The following is a 12232-nucleotide window of genomic DNA, read 5'->3' as shown; positions in this document are numbered from 1 at the left end:
GAGGGAGAGAAGGAGAGAAGGAGGGACCTGAGGGGGAAAGCACTTATAGAGGATATTGTACTACAATGTACGAACTACGACTTCGGCCTCTACTCTTCTTCAAGGCTACAAGGAACATTACAACCACTTTCTTGAGAAATTAGGGTTTCATCGTTGTCCTCATACCCTGTCCTCTAGATCTATAGGTATGGGTTGGGCCATGCCGTCACCTGAACAACGCTTCGCGCCAACTTTCAGCAGACAGACAACACTATTCTGTTGACTCCTCTAACTACAGATCTAGCATCCCTTGGTTTTCTATTGCCCTCCGAATCTCAACCAATTCAACAACCGCAACGAAACAGGGTATCTTGGTACAAGTCGTTGTTTGCTATGTGGTGAGATCCACAGTCTCCTGTGTCGAAGTGCACTTCAAGTTTGGTGTCGCCTCTCTGGCTCCCTTCAAAGTATGTTTTTTCGGTTCTTTTTGAACCGCCAGAGGCGATGGTTCAGGTCGAGACGTCGTTCCCGCTGTGAAGTAGGGACTTGTCTCAGCAGGGCCTTTCGCCATTGTGTGCGGTGATGACATTGGGGGCGCTTCGTCCTTGATCACGATGCTCCCCTGTCCTTTGGCCTCTTTCTCGCCATTCTGCATTCCTGGGTTATGTTGTTGCATTGATTCGGATGAAGAAGTCATTTCGCCCAGTAACTGCTGGCTCGGGGAGATGCTCTTCTTGGAGCGGTCAACGGCTGGTCTGATTTTGCGGGCTGACTTCACCGGCGAGGAAGACAGCTGGCGCAAGCGGAGCTCGCTGTTGCCGGGTTGCCACTTGGTCCCTGTGGAAGCCGAATCTTTCTTGCTGGTTGGCTTGACGGGCGAAGAGACAAGAGGCGACATCATCCGCGGCGCACCATCGTCAATGTCATGTCTCTTCTCTGCATGACGAGGACTTGTCCTTAGTCGGACGGGTGTTAAGCCATCACCGCGTAATGTCACGCGATCTGGCGTTTTTGGTCCTTCTGAGCTTTGCTCCAGGGATCCCAAGAGCCCGTCCTCCTTGCACGGCGCAACAATGGCGACTTCCAATGTGTGAGCTTCAGTCCGCGGCAGAGATTCTCCGGCACTGGCAGGTTCGGACTCTGCAGTAGGCTGAAGTATTGTGGGAGAATTGACAACCGGCAGAGATGTTGTGGCGACACCAGCGTCATTCTTGGCAGACGGGCTGCTGCGGCTGTTCCACGGCAGATGATCGGTTGCTGGGGATCCTTTTACGGTTGATGACGGGTTCTTTGGCGCGTCAAGAACTGGCTGAGGAGTCCTCGGCGTAGCAGGCTCTGCTTCTTGACCCTTCTCCGGCGACTTGCTAGTGGCAGGTGGTCGGACATTCGACTTCCGCTTGGCCTTCTTCTCTGCCGCCAGTTCATTCTGTTCCTTTCGCTTTTCGATGATGATGTTGCGTAGTTCGCTGCGCATCGCGGGAGACGTAATGTCCCAGCTCGGTGCCTCCTTACGAACCAGCTTGGCGACCACGCCGTCTGGGTCCTTGAGGAACTCTCGCATGTACCCGAGGAGGAAAGCGCCACAACTTGCGTGATCTTCTTGCTCAGGAATGCCCTTCGCCGTCATACCAAAGGTACCGGGCGGTTCAACATCCATACCCCTCTTGTCTTTCGCTTCTCGGACGAGGTACGACTTGAGGTTGCCGCAAGTAGGGGAATGTCCAACTCCCAACGAGTCGAGGGTAATCACTCTAGCCTCAGTAGGATCTTGCTTTCGAGCCGGGGTCCCTGCGGTTTTCCGAGGCAGACGAAGCTTGTTTGATGTTGACTTGGGTCCCGCCTCTTCAGTTTTCTTCTCTTCTTGCTTTGGCGGGGGTTCCTGCTCCGGTTGGCCCTCCTGCTTTGGCCGATCTTCTTGCCGGGAACGACCTTCTGTTTTGGCCTCTTCCAGACTCATTTGTTCGACCTTCTTGCCGACGGTAGCGATCGAACCCTCTCCTGCTGACGGTGCATTGGACTCTTCGTTGGTCTTGTCAGCGGACTTCTCTGCGGATTCCAACTTCTCGGCTTCCGGTTGCGCATCAGTTGTCCGCAGCAGCTTGCCCGGGTTGCAAACGATTGCCAGGTACCAGTGGGCACTCTCATTGACTGGAACAACGATGTAGTCAAACGAGAACAGGTCGATCTTCGTTGTCCATGATTTCACACCTTCGTAGTTGATTCCACGGCCAGCTTTTATATCGGTCAGCTTCGGATAGAAGTAGGTGTTCATGATGTAAATCCGGTCAGCCAGAGCCTTGTTGTCCCGTTCTAGATTGGCTTGAAGATAACGTAAGTAGAACCCAATGAGGTTGTCGTTAAGGAACTCTCCCTCTTCGAGCCGCGAAATGTCATCACGATAAACTGACGCCCTGTTCTTGCCGGTGGTGGGAAATATGAGGGGTTTGTCATCCCAAATCCTAATCCAGTCAGGATTTTGATTGACCCACGAGACAGGGCTGGGGGATTTGCGCCTGAGAAAGCCGGGCGACGAATTCGAGATTTGTCGAGAAGGTCCTTGTTTCACCTGCCTAGACGGCATTGCCTTAGTTCGATGGGCATCGGTCTGGCGGTCCTTGACGTCGTCATTGAGACTGAAAACAGAAGCTGTCCTGGGCGCAGACTTTGTCTCTGACGCTGAACCATCACCCTGCATGCTGCGTCGCAATGACTGGCGATTTTTCTGGGACGGAGTGGTCTGCTGCGCTGGAGCCGGTCTAGAACAGCTTTCTGCTGTCGATTTTATTTCAGACTTGGCTTTTGCTGCCTCATGATGTTCAAGATACTTGATGTCGTCTGGCCTTTGCGCATGCTTAAGCTCCCAGTTATCCGCTTCATGCTGTTGCCTGTTCAAAATTCTTTCGAGGTGATTGCTAGTCCTTGTTAACTAGGAAAACATGGCGAAGGGGTACCAAGTGGGCCGGGCGGATCAAATACTCGTCAAACGTACCAGTCTACTGATGAACAACGGCCTTTCAGCTTGTCATCGGCCCAAAGCCCCAGGGTCAGCGCGTCCCCGAGTTGAGCGAATTTCAACACCAGTAAACGACCAACACCGTCACTCAAGGCTCTCGAAACTGCCACAAGTGGAGTGCCGCTCATGCTGTACTCAATTTTAGTACAGGACGCTAGCTTCACCCCTAGCCAGCTGTAGTCTGGACGGCATTCATTCTTGCCATCGACCGCAACGAGGCTTTCGAGATTATCATCCAATCTCAGCACGGGACGGTCATCCGGGGACAGATTCTCAGCATCCAACGTTTGTTTCCCAGAGACAGCACGAACGACACGTAGCATGGGAGGCGGGGCGACCCTAGACTTTGTGAAGTTCACTTTGGCCATGTCTCCACGCGATTGACTGGTGGCATAGTCCCTTGACTTTCTTGCCTCTTCGTCTCTCAAGGAGACATGCCGGCTCTTTGATGTCTTGTCCTGACTACCAAGCTCATCGTCCGAAATGTCTTCTGGCTGGCCCTTCGCGGTGCTGACGCCAGGAGGTAGATGAAACGCTGTTCTTGAATTGGCCTTGGGTTGATCTGCCGTATGTCTCTTCTTCGGGGGGCCATCTTCATCCTTCATAAGGTCGTCTTCACCATCAGAGAAGTTGTCCTTGGGCGTTGCCGGTTTTGCGCATTTCAACGAGCGGGCACGGGGACGACGTGCACGCTTGTTACTAGCAGTTGCGCTGTGCGCCCTCTCTACGTTCCGGTATTCAGGGACATGTGAACTCGATGTCAGTTCATGGTTCGAGCGGTTACTAACAACCTCGAGATCTGTCGACTGTTGTGACTCTGTCAAATCCACCAGGTGCGATTTTTTGGGCACTGGTTCTGGCGTCGGAGAGTCTGTTATCAGAGAGAAATGCCCCGAAGTAAATGCGTTGGAGTTCCGGGGCGCTTCGTCCTTGGTCTGTGTCTTTTGCCGTTTGGCAGACCTTGAGGGTTCGACATATTGCACTGGAGGCAGTCTCTTTTGGCTCGTATCCTTGCCTCTGTCGAGAGTGTTGATCCCACCAGTAAGACCACCGGAGAGGATGGATCTCGGGATTTTGTTCTATACCATTTAGTGTTAGCCGAGCCCTGCTCTCTTGCGTGGTAGACGCTCACCATTGGATTCAAAACGGGAACGCCGCCTTTCGAGCTCCTAACAGAGTGGCCGTTAGCAACATCCTCGCCCGCGGCTCTGTCTTGGGCTAAAATCGCACCCGTAGTTCGGAAATGAGTGACACTCTTTGTCTCTGTATCGTTTCCGCAGTTCCTCGGGCCTGTCGTCCATATGTGAGTACGAGTCTCTTGAATCGGAAGAGTCGTCTCCAAAGCACATACGATCGGCCTTGTCTCTTCCAGACAGCCCGTTGTTCAGACGAGACAGTTGCGCCGTCCGCGCCGTGCAGCTTGCCTCTCTCCTCGTCCTTGGACGCTCCCTCTGCCGCATGCGCAGTCTCTCGCAGAGCTTTCTCCTCTCGGTGTCTGGGAAGCCTCAGTACCGCGATGTCGGCCCTGGGTGTCGACGGCGGGATTGAACAGGGCGCAGGCGGGTCGGAAGAAGACGAAGGTGCGCCCTTGAGTAGCGTTTCATCGCAGGGAGGGTTCGTGGCTCTCGTATGGGGAGGAGAGGAAAAGGAAGAAGGTGAGTCGGCGGGCGGTGTCGTCTCTTGAACTTGCTTCATTCAAGACGAAAGTCGGTTAGTGGTGGGGTTCAGCTAGGTAGGAAAGGCAGGGCCTCTAGTACGGGTTTACGGTTGAATTTTTGGGGGTCCCCCAGTGCACACTGGACCACGGTTGGGTGGACGCGCTAGGGGAGGGGGGGAACGAAAAGAAAGAAAAAACCAGGTACAGCGACACGTCACAGGGACATGTCACACTATTGCTGTGCATACTTAGGTATGTAGTCGGTACTCTGCAGCGCTGGAACTAATCGAGCGGGGATCCACTCCATTAGAACCCAGGGCGCCGGGGCGCGACACCCGCAGGGGAAGGCAAAGGATGGCATTTGCTTGTTTGGAACGGCAGCCGAAACTGGGCAGCCTGCACCCGCTTGAGTCGAAAGAAACGCCCAATCAACAGACAACGAACGCAAAGTGACATACCTGGGTCTCGACACCTGCCCTTAAGAGAGCTTCTTCCGCAGAAGACATCATGAGTTGCTGATACAATCAAAAGAGGCTATCGTTCTCACTTGCTTTGAGATGGGGAGGTAGGACCATGGTTGCGGTCAAGTGTTTCTTGCAGAAGAGTAGAAAACAGAGTAAGTTTATTCCAAAGTTAAGAGAAGTTAAGGTGAAGTCATGTCGGCGAGCCGGCCTTAGATGATTTTGAAATGAGTGCGATGCATCCCTTCCTGCCCGGTACGCCCTTGATTTCTCTCAGCAATGGAACACGGCGGCAGATCGCATTCAGAGGTTGAAGGAGGGAAGATGCTTTACATGCTTGGGATGGCGCCGAATCGGAAGCGGTTGAGTCTGCGAGAAAGGAACATGCAGGAGGGCCCGCGGCCACACCACTGATTTTCAATCCTAACCAAGCAAACAGCGGCCAAGTGGAAATGAGAAAGGGGAGAAGGTACCAACTTTTGTTTGTATTTGGGGTCAGTATTATCAATAGCTAGTTATGTTGACAACAGGACAGATACCTCAAGGACGCGACAAGAGATCATCTAAACCATGGACGTTCTGGAGTTGCTCAGGATGCATATCTGCACAGCTTCCCCAGCGGCAGCAGGGGTACCACTAGAGAAACCCGTCATCCACGGCCCCATATTTTACCATCAGATCCCCTGGAGTACGTAGAGCGGCGGCAGCTCAACCCAAGCTGTGACCAATAGCGCTGAAGCCACATGTCCATCCCAGGCAAGGCTGAACGAAGCCGACCCCCAAAAACGTGGCCTCCCGCATCCATCTTCACGCTTCACTTCCCTTTCAGACCAGTATCCTTGATGCCACCAAGCTGCCGACAAGTATCCGAACATCTCAAGACCGAAGCATAGTCCACCGCAGGTGGCATTAAGGTCGCCCATAATGTACAACACAATAACCCGCGCCCAAAACACATTTGGCTTCTTCACGACGGTGGCCTTCTTCGTCGCCGCCTTCGTCGCCCTCTCTGACCTCGTCACCCCGCGCGCCCCCTCCGTCGGCTCTCTGAAGACGACAAACATCCAGGTCGTCAAGGGACGCCCCCATTACTACAGCTCCAAAAAAGAGGAGTACGCCATCATCAAGTTCTCCCTCGACGCCAACCTCTCGGACCTCTTCACCTGGAACACCAAGCAGGTCTTCGTCTACGTCACGGCCGAATGGCCCGACAGCTCCAAGGCTGCTGCCGGCACGAACGCCACGAACCAGGCTGTCATCTGGGATCAGATCATCACGTCTCCCAGCGCCGACCACCTCGCCAACATTGGCCCCGCCGCTCTGCGCAAGTTGAGGAAGAGCGCCGAGGGCAAGAGCATCGATCCGAGCCGGTAAGCCGTTCCGTACTATTTGCTGCTGTAAAGGAATACTTGAAGATTGACATGAACATGTCATAGTGGCAAGCTCCGCATAAAGAACCAGAAGCCCAAGTACCAAATTACCCACCCCTCGAGCAAGATTGCCGAGACCGACAAGGTCGTCCTGAAGCTGCACTACAACGTCCAACCGTGGGTTGGCATCCTGACATGGAACCAGAACCAGGATATTGGTAGCTGGAAGGCCCTCAAAGGCGGTGTCAGCAAGATCTTCAAACTTCCTGCTCTCAAGGTTAAGGAGAGCAAAGATAAGAAGTCTTGAAGTAGATAGATCATGCGATTCTGGCGTCACTTGATACAAGTCTTGAAACACTGACATCGAGTTTTCGCAAGTGACGAGATGCATCGTGAATGAGAGTGACGGCACCTCGAAGCGTTTATTATTTCCTACTGCTGACTACACCACTGTACGCCCTTTTAGCGACACTACTAGTCTCCATTGATTCCAGAAAGCATCGCTATGCGCGTCTTCGTATCCCACGTTTGCCGTAACTCTAGTTCGTGAGCCCTCTTTTGGGGCTGAGGCCATCTATCAGAAACCACATCGCTTCGTCAAGGGGTATCTACTGAGCCAAGAGAAACCATAGGAAATAAAGGCAAAAATGCTCTAAGACTGCGCGGCGTCAGGAGTGGCTCCGTTTGTCGCTCCGTTCGCACCACGACCGCGGGGAGCGCCTCTACCCCGTCCGCCACGTCCTCCACGGCCACGACCTCTGCCACGAGCGTCAAGGTTGGCAGGAGGCGGGACGTTGCCGTAAACCGGCTGCTGCGGTTGTGCCGGCATCTCGTGAAGACCCGAGTGTCCGGGGTGCTGAATGGGTCCACCCCGGCCTCGACCTCTACCCCTGAAGTTGCCCCCACCGCGCTGGGTTTGTCCGTTGACCTCGTGAGCCTCGTCCGTGCCATTCTGGTGAGGGCGGTAGACAAGAGTGCTGTGCAGCAAGTTGGGTCCACTCCCACGACCGCGGCCGCGGCTGGACTGGCCCTGACTGCCGTTGGCAGCACCCCGCCAGGTACCTCTGAGTGGGCCAGGAGCAGGCGCGTCCTTGTACTGCTGGACGCCCGCCGCCATGGTCGTAAGCGACACCGGAGCCGCCGCCGGTTTGCGCTGCATGCCAGCTTTCGAACCAGACACTACCTGCTTGTACGTGGTGTTGAGAACCGAGGAGGAAGCAACGGTCATGCCACGGAAAGGCGGGGCTCTTTCACCCAAGGTTGTACCGCTCATGAAGGTGAGATCCCAAACAACATCTAGAAGAAGGTTGTTGGCGGTACGGCTGAGACCAACCACTGTTCCCCGGCTTCCAAGTGGCACTTTGCCAGAAGACGACAAGAAGCTAACGCGGTCGCCAAGAGCGAACTTCTGGTTGCTGAGGAACAGCTCAGCATCGGTGGGCTTCATGATGGCCGATCGCGGGACGCCCTTCATGTTCTTGACCTCCACGTCGTGAGACTGAAGGAACACTTGCGCGCCAGCCTCGGCAAGCTTCATGACCACCACGGAGTCGAGCTGCTCTGCTTCCAATGGAACTCGCTCAAACTTGCTGGTCTGAGCTGCCTTGAGCCAAGCTCCGATCTCTTTCACTCGCTGAGCGGCCACCTTGGGGTCTTTCCACAGGTCAGTGTCGCTGACGTCACTTGACTGAGGATTCTGCTGGATAGCGGCGAAGAAGTCAGGGAACGCAGCAATGTATCTGGCCAGAAGCTCAATGGCAGCGTTACTGAATTCCCAACCGGAATCCGACTTTTGCGAGTAGCCAAGCACCTTCTGCTTCTTGGCATCAAACTTCAGGTTGAGACCCAAGTTGACTCTCAGGCCACCAACCGTGTTGACCTGATAGGAAGACAGGATTTTGCTGAGAATCAAGGGGTGGAGGTTGAGCATCTTGGCAACGGCGTAAGACGGTGTGTATCGATTCTGACGCTTCATGTCCTGAATAATCGGCTTGGCGAAATCGGGCTCTTTGTTCTTCAAGACAGAGACTCTGATATTGGCCTTATTGTTGGCATGGCCAGTAACCTCCAGGGCACGTCCGTAGTTGTACTCGCCCAAGAAGAAAGCCTGAGTGCCAGTGGGGTACTCCTCTTCAATGGGAACAGCAGCCCTCTCGATGAATCGCTCGTCCTCGTTGATAACTTGGTCGACGATGGTCTGAGAAGCATACACGCTTCTCATGCTGGGGTTCAGCGCATACTCCTTGACCAAGGCACCTTCTTCAGTCTTGATTAAACCCTTCAGCATATGGACGTGAACCAGGGATTCCACTGAGTTGATGACAATGCCGAGCCGCTTGGAGTGCCAGTTTTCAATGTATCCCGACTCCTTGTTGAAAAAGTCAATGTCTTTGGGGCCATGATGCTTCTGAACAACAGAGCCGTTGCCGTCAAGTTCGTAATCGAAGAGCTCATCGGTCACCTTAACGATCTTGGCCTCTTGGAGGAACGGGTATCCGACGAAACATCGCTTTCCAAGCTTCTGTGAAGCCTGTTCGGCCCTGGTTCTAAGTTCCGAGTCGGTGAGCGTTACAATCATGCTGGGGTTCTTGCTGTCTGCCTGGAAGACATTAACACCAAAGTTTTCCACCAGCATCGCCGTGTAGGGCAAAGTGTGCAGGGTTGGGAACCCTGCAAGTGCCTCGACGTTGATCTTGGCACCATCAGTGAGGCCATTGCGATAAGTAAGACCCTCAGTGTTGGGAAGCTCGAAGATGTTCTCCACGCAGTGGCATGGGCTGATGTCAGGAAAGACGCCCAGGAGAGATGACGGATAGGTGATGGAGACCTCTGGGTTGTAAGTGAATTTGAGAGCGACTCCGAATCCGTTTCGCTCCTTCTGGTCTTGGCTGAGAAGCTTGTTCTTGGGCTCCATCGCGCCAAGCAATCGCTTCTCATCAATGAAGGGAATTTTCACAACGGCCTCCCATTCCATTCTCTTTCCGTTCATGTCAAGCTCGAAGTCTCTGGGATAAAAGTCGTAAATGGGCGAGTTCGGGTTGGTCATCAGATCCCAGTAGACCTCAGGGACGATGGACTTGCTTCGGTCAGGCAAGACACCCATGAGCTGTTCGAAGGGCCTGAACGGCTGGCCCAGCTTGAAGTTAAGGTCGGCTCCAAGACCCTTGATGACGTCTACAAGGGGCATTAGCGCATACACATGTGCTACACTTGTTTGGACTTACCAGAGGTCAAAGGAGAGTAGTGGTACTGGTAGAACCACGGCCACGAGGCGATCCCGCGGTAGTAGTAGTACAGAACCCATTGAAGACCTTGAACGTAGTTCTCGCAGAGCTTGATGAGCTCAGCATCGTACTGCTCAGGCGCCCACTCGGGGAACTTCTGCAAGTAGTACTTGGTCTTCCAACCCTGGTACTTCTGGTCATAGAGTTCCTTGTATTGACGCTGGGCATCCTCGCCACTGACGTCGACAACAGTGGCCTTGTCATAAGTGCGCATGACTCGGTAGAGTGCCAGAGTTCCCTCCTCTTCTTCCTCGTTAACGTTCTCGGCGCCCTTGGGGAACGAAAGAAGGAGATGGCGATGGCCCTCATCATCCTCCTTGGTACTCCACTCAATGTGAAGGGTGTCGGCAAGGTCTTGAACGAACTTTCTATCAGCAGCGTTGAGACCAGTTCCGAGATCGAGTGGTTCGGGCGAAGGTTTGTTGACATAGGGTCGGATTTGCTGCTTCCACAGGTCTCTCTGGGACGAAGTCAAAACAAGTCCCTTGCCCTTAGGCCTTCTGTTGTCGGCGCCATTAGGTTCCGTGAGCTTTTTGGACTGGAACCATTTTTCGTCGCTGACATCGTTCTCGAATTGGTTGGTCTCATCCTTGGCAAGCTCATTCAGGAGCCTTTGAAGGCGGGGCAGGTTGATGACACCGCCCTCATTGATGTATCCATCTCCTTGGGGGAGAACAGACTTGTAGATGCGAAACATGGCAGCGAGGGCACCCTCGTTGATGTGGAGGCGAGGAAGATTCGGAAGGAAATCATTTCCGACGAAGAAAGCCATCAGAATGAAGTCGTCGATAACCCGTTCCAAATCGAAGGGGAAGCTCAGCCGGCCAGGCTGCTGAAGCTCTTGGAATTCGAGCTCCAAATACTCGCGCACTATACATAGATGCAGCAAGTAGAAATTCTGGTGTTCCAGCTCTCTGGTCTTGGCCTTATTCACACGGCCAAAAGTGACTTCCTCTCGGAGGAGGCAGAAATGAGGGTCGTGACTGAGCAGACCCAGCATGATGAGATCAGCATCAAGACCGTATAAGCAGTGGCGAACGTTGGGATCGTAGTCAGGCTGCGCCTTGGCGTTCCTGATGTATTCCATGATCTTGTGCTCACCCTCACCAGGGACCTCATGACCAGACAGGACAATCTCGCAGCCTTGCCAGTCGGCATCTTCGGAGACTTTCTTGTTGACAAAGTACTTGAGCTGCTGCGTCAACTTGGCCATGAACTCGGTACCGGGCGTGATGCAGTTGCTATCGAAGGGAGGCTCCTTAGGCATCTCTACTCCCTCGCTGATGGCCTTGTCACGGGCCTTCTCGGTGTCGAGGGCTGTTCGGAATCGTCTAGCGCGTTGCTGGTTCATCTTGGCTCTCGGTGCAACACCGTCAATGGCCATGAAGAAGAGCTGCTTCGGCTTGATCTTCCCGAACAAATGCTCAATGTAATTGAAGATGCGGATGAACATCTCCTCCTCACTGAGCCGGAACGTCGTGTCTTCGCCGGTATCTTTATGCGTGCAGTTATGAATGATACCGTTCATGTCCAGCTACCCAACACTATTAGCTATTGTAATCGAGGAGCAAAAGTATGGCGAAGGCGTACGTAGAGACAGTCGAACTCGGGAATGCGGTTCTCGGCAATGAGCTGAGAGATGGCCGGGTAACGCTCCGAGAGCCATCTGAAGAACTTGGGAACACTATAGATGATAGGGTCAGTAAAGATAACCTTTGGCGACAAGGTCGAATTGCAAGCTCGACGGACCCCATGATGTCGTGATGGTGGCGCGCTTAAGCTAAGCGCGGCGAACGATGCTGAAGTTGATGAAGTTGTGATGTGCGGTGACTATTTCAGGAGACAAATGCGACCTGTCTTTTTCCGTCTCAATGCGCTGCAAGCAACCAGTTGATGTTTTCTTTATCTCTCCAAACACGAGGAAAGTCCTGACGCAGGAGGCCCAAGGTGGATCAGTCGCAAGCTAGCTGCGACGCGGGAAAAGAAAAGAAGAAATGAACAAGTGAAAGAATATTCAACAGCTGGCTATAAAAAATAACCAGACTTGTCTGCGATTCTGCCAGGTGAACAGGGAACTCGGCTGTCGAGCTGTGTGAGGGCGAGAGGATGAGGTCGAAGAAGGCGTGGAGAGTTGGGTTGCGTAGGTGAAGCTGGACAGATGGACCTGATACCGGACGCTGGTTGATATGGGCGCAATCGGCATTGCATGCAGGAACTTCCGCCTCCAGCGTTCAGGCGGTGGCGGGGCTAGGCGGGAGAATCCTGTAGCGCTACCTTAGGTAGTGATTACAGAGGCTCACAGCGGTGTTTCTGGCCTCGTCGGTGTGACTCTACGGGAGTGGGGTTTTGGCCTGGATCTGCGCCACACAATGCTCCCCGCCAGAGGGGAACTGAGGCTGGTGAGTGCTTCAGCCATCCAGATGTGGGGTGGTCTCGTTAGCTCTGCCCATACCTGTTTCGGCATGGCG

General features: G+C 53.8%; 3 protein-coding genes across 3 annotated transcripts; 1 reads left to right on the top strand and 2 right to left on the bottom strand.

Moving 5' to 3' along the window:
* Nucleotide 1: 1 nt before the first annotated feature.
* CDEST_04672 (Putative Ulp1 protease family catalytic domain, papain-like cysteine peptidase superfamily) lies at nt 2–4699 on the bottom strand. Its single transcript, XM_062920831.1, has 5 exons — nt 4344–4699; nt 4223–4282; nt 4125–4161; nt 2969–4071; nt 2–2891 (listed from the first exon to the last, which is right to left on the bottom strand). Exons 1-5 carry the CDS (start codon nt 4685–4687, stop codon nt 371–373), a joined length of 4065 nt encoding a protein of 1354 aa, XP_062776882.1. The 5' UTR covers nt 4688–4699; the 3' UTR covers nt 2–370.
* Nucleotides 4700–5922: 1223 nt separating this feature from the next.
* Nucleotides 5923–6874, top strand: CDEST_04671 (Putative signal peptidase complex subunit 3). Its single transcript, XM_062920830.1, has 2 exons — nt 5923–6480; nt 6547–6874. Exons 1-2 carry the CDS (start codon nt 6035–6037, stop codon nt 6785–6787), a joined length of 687 nt encoding a protein of 228 aa, XP_062776881.1. The 5' UTR covers nt 5923–6034; the 3' UTR covers nt 6788–6874.
* Nucleotides 6874–11900, bottom strand: CDEST_04670 (Putative large ribosomal subunit protein uL2, domain 2). The gene is made up of 4 exons (XM_062920829.1): nt 11514–11900; nt 11355–11448; nt 9705–11298; nt 6874–9654 (listed from the first exon to the last, which is right to left on the bottom strand). Exons 1-4 carry the CDS (start codon nt 11516–11518, stop codon nt 7133–7135), a joined length of 4215 nt encoding a protein of 1404 aa, XP_062776880.1. The 5' UTR covers nt 11519–11900; the 3' UTR covers nt 6874–7132.
* Between the last annotated feature and the right edge of the window lie 332 nt (nt 11901–12232).

Source organism: Colletotrichum destructivum, chromosome 3, assembly GCF_034447905.1.
Source record: "Colletotrichum destructivum chromosome 3, complete sequence".
NCBI classification, from domain to species: domain Eukaryota; kingdom Fungi; phylum Ascomycota; class Sordariomycetes; order Glomerellales; family Glomerellaceae; genus Colletotrichum; species Colletotrichum destructivum.
This window is presented reverse-complemented; position numbering and strand designations above follow the sequence as displayed.

What these genes read in the sequence shown, in the direction of transcription:
- CDEST_04672 (XM_062920831.1), bottom strand. Translation starts at nt 4,687, where the DNA reads ATGAAGCAAGTTCAAGAGACGACACCGCCCGCCGACTCACCTTCTTCC. An exon ending in TGGAAGAGACAAGGCCGATC is followed by an intron (nt 4,283 to 4,343) that starts GTATGTGCTTTG and finishes TATGGACGACAG; the next exon opens with GCCCGAGGAACTGCGGAAAC. An exon ending in TTCCCGTTTTGAATCCAATG is followed by an intron (nt 4,072 to 4,124) that starts GTGAGCGTCTAC and finishes TAAATGGTATAG; the next exon opens with AACAAAATCCCGAGATCCAT.
- CDEST_04671 (XM_062920830.1), top strand. Translation starts at nt 6,035, where the DNA reads ATGTACAACACAATAACCCGCGCCCAAAACACATTTGGCTTCTTCACG. An exon ending in AAGAGCATCGATCCGAGCCG is followed by an intron (nt 6,481 to 6,546) that starts GTAAGCCGTTCC and finishes AACATGTCATAG; the next exon opens with TGGCAAGCTCCGCATAAAGA.
- CDEST_04670 (XM_062920829.1), bottom strand. An exon ending in CCGAGTTCGACTGTCTCTAC is followed by an intron (nt 11,299 to 11,354) that starts GTACGCCTTCGC and finishes AGTGTTGGGTAG; the next exon opens with CTGGACATGAACGGTATCAT. An exon ending in CTACTCTCCTTTGACCTCTG is followed by an intron (nt 9,655 to 9,704) that starts GTAAGTCCAAAC and finishes TGCCCCTTGTAG; the next exon opens with ACGTCATCAAGGGTCTTGGA.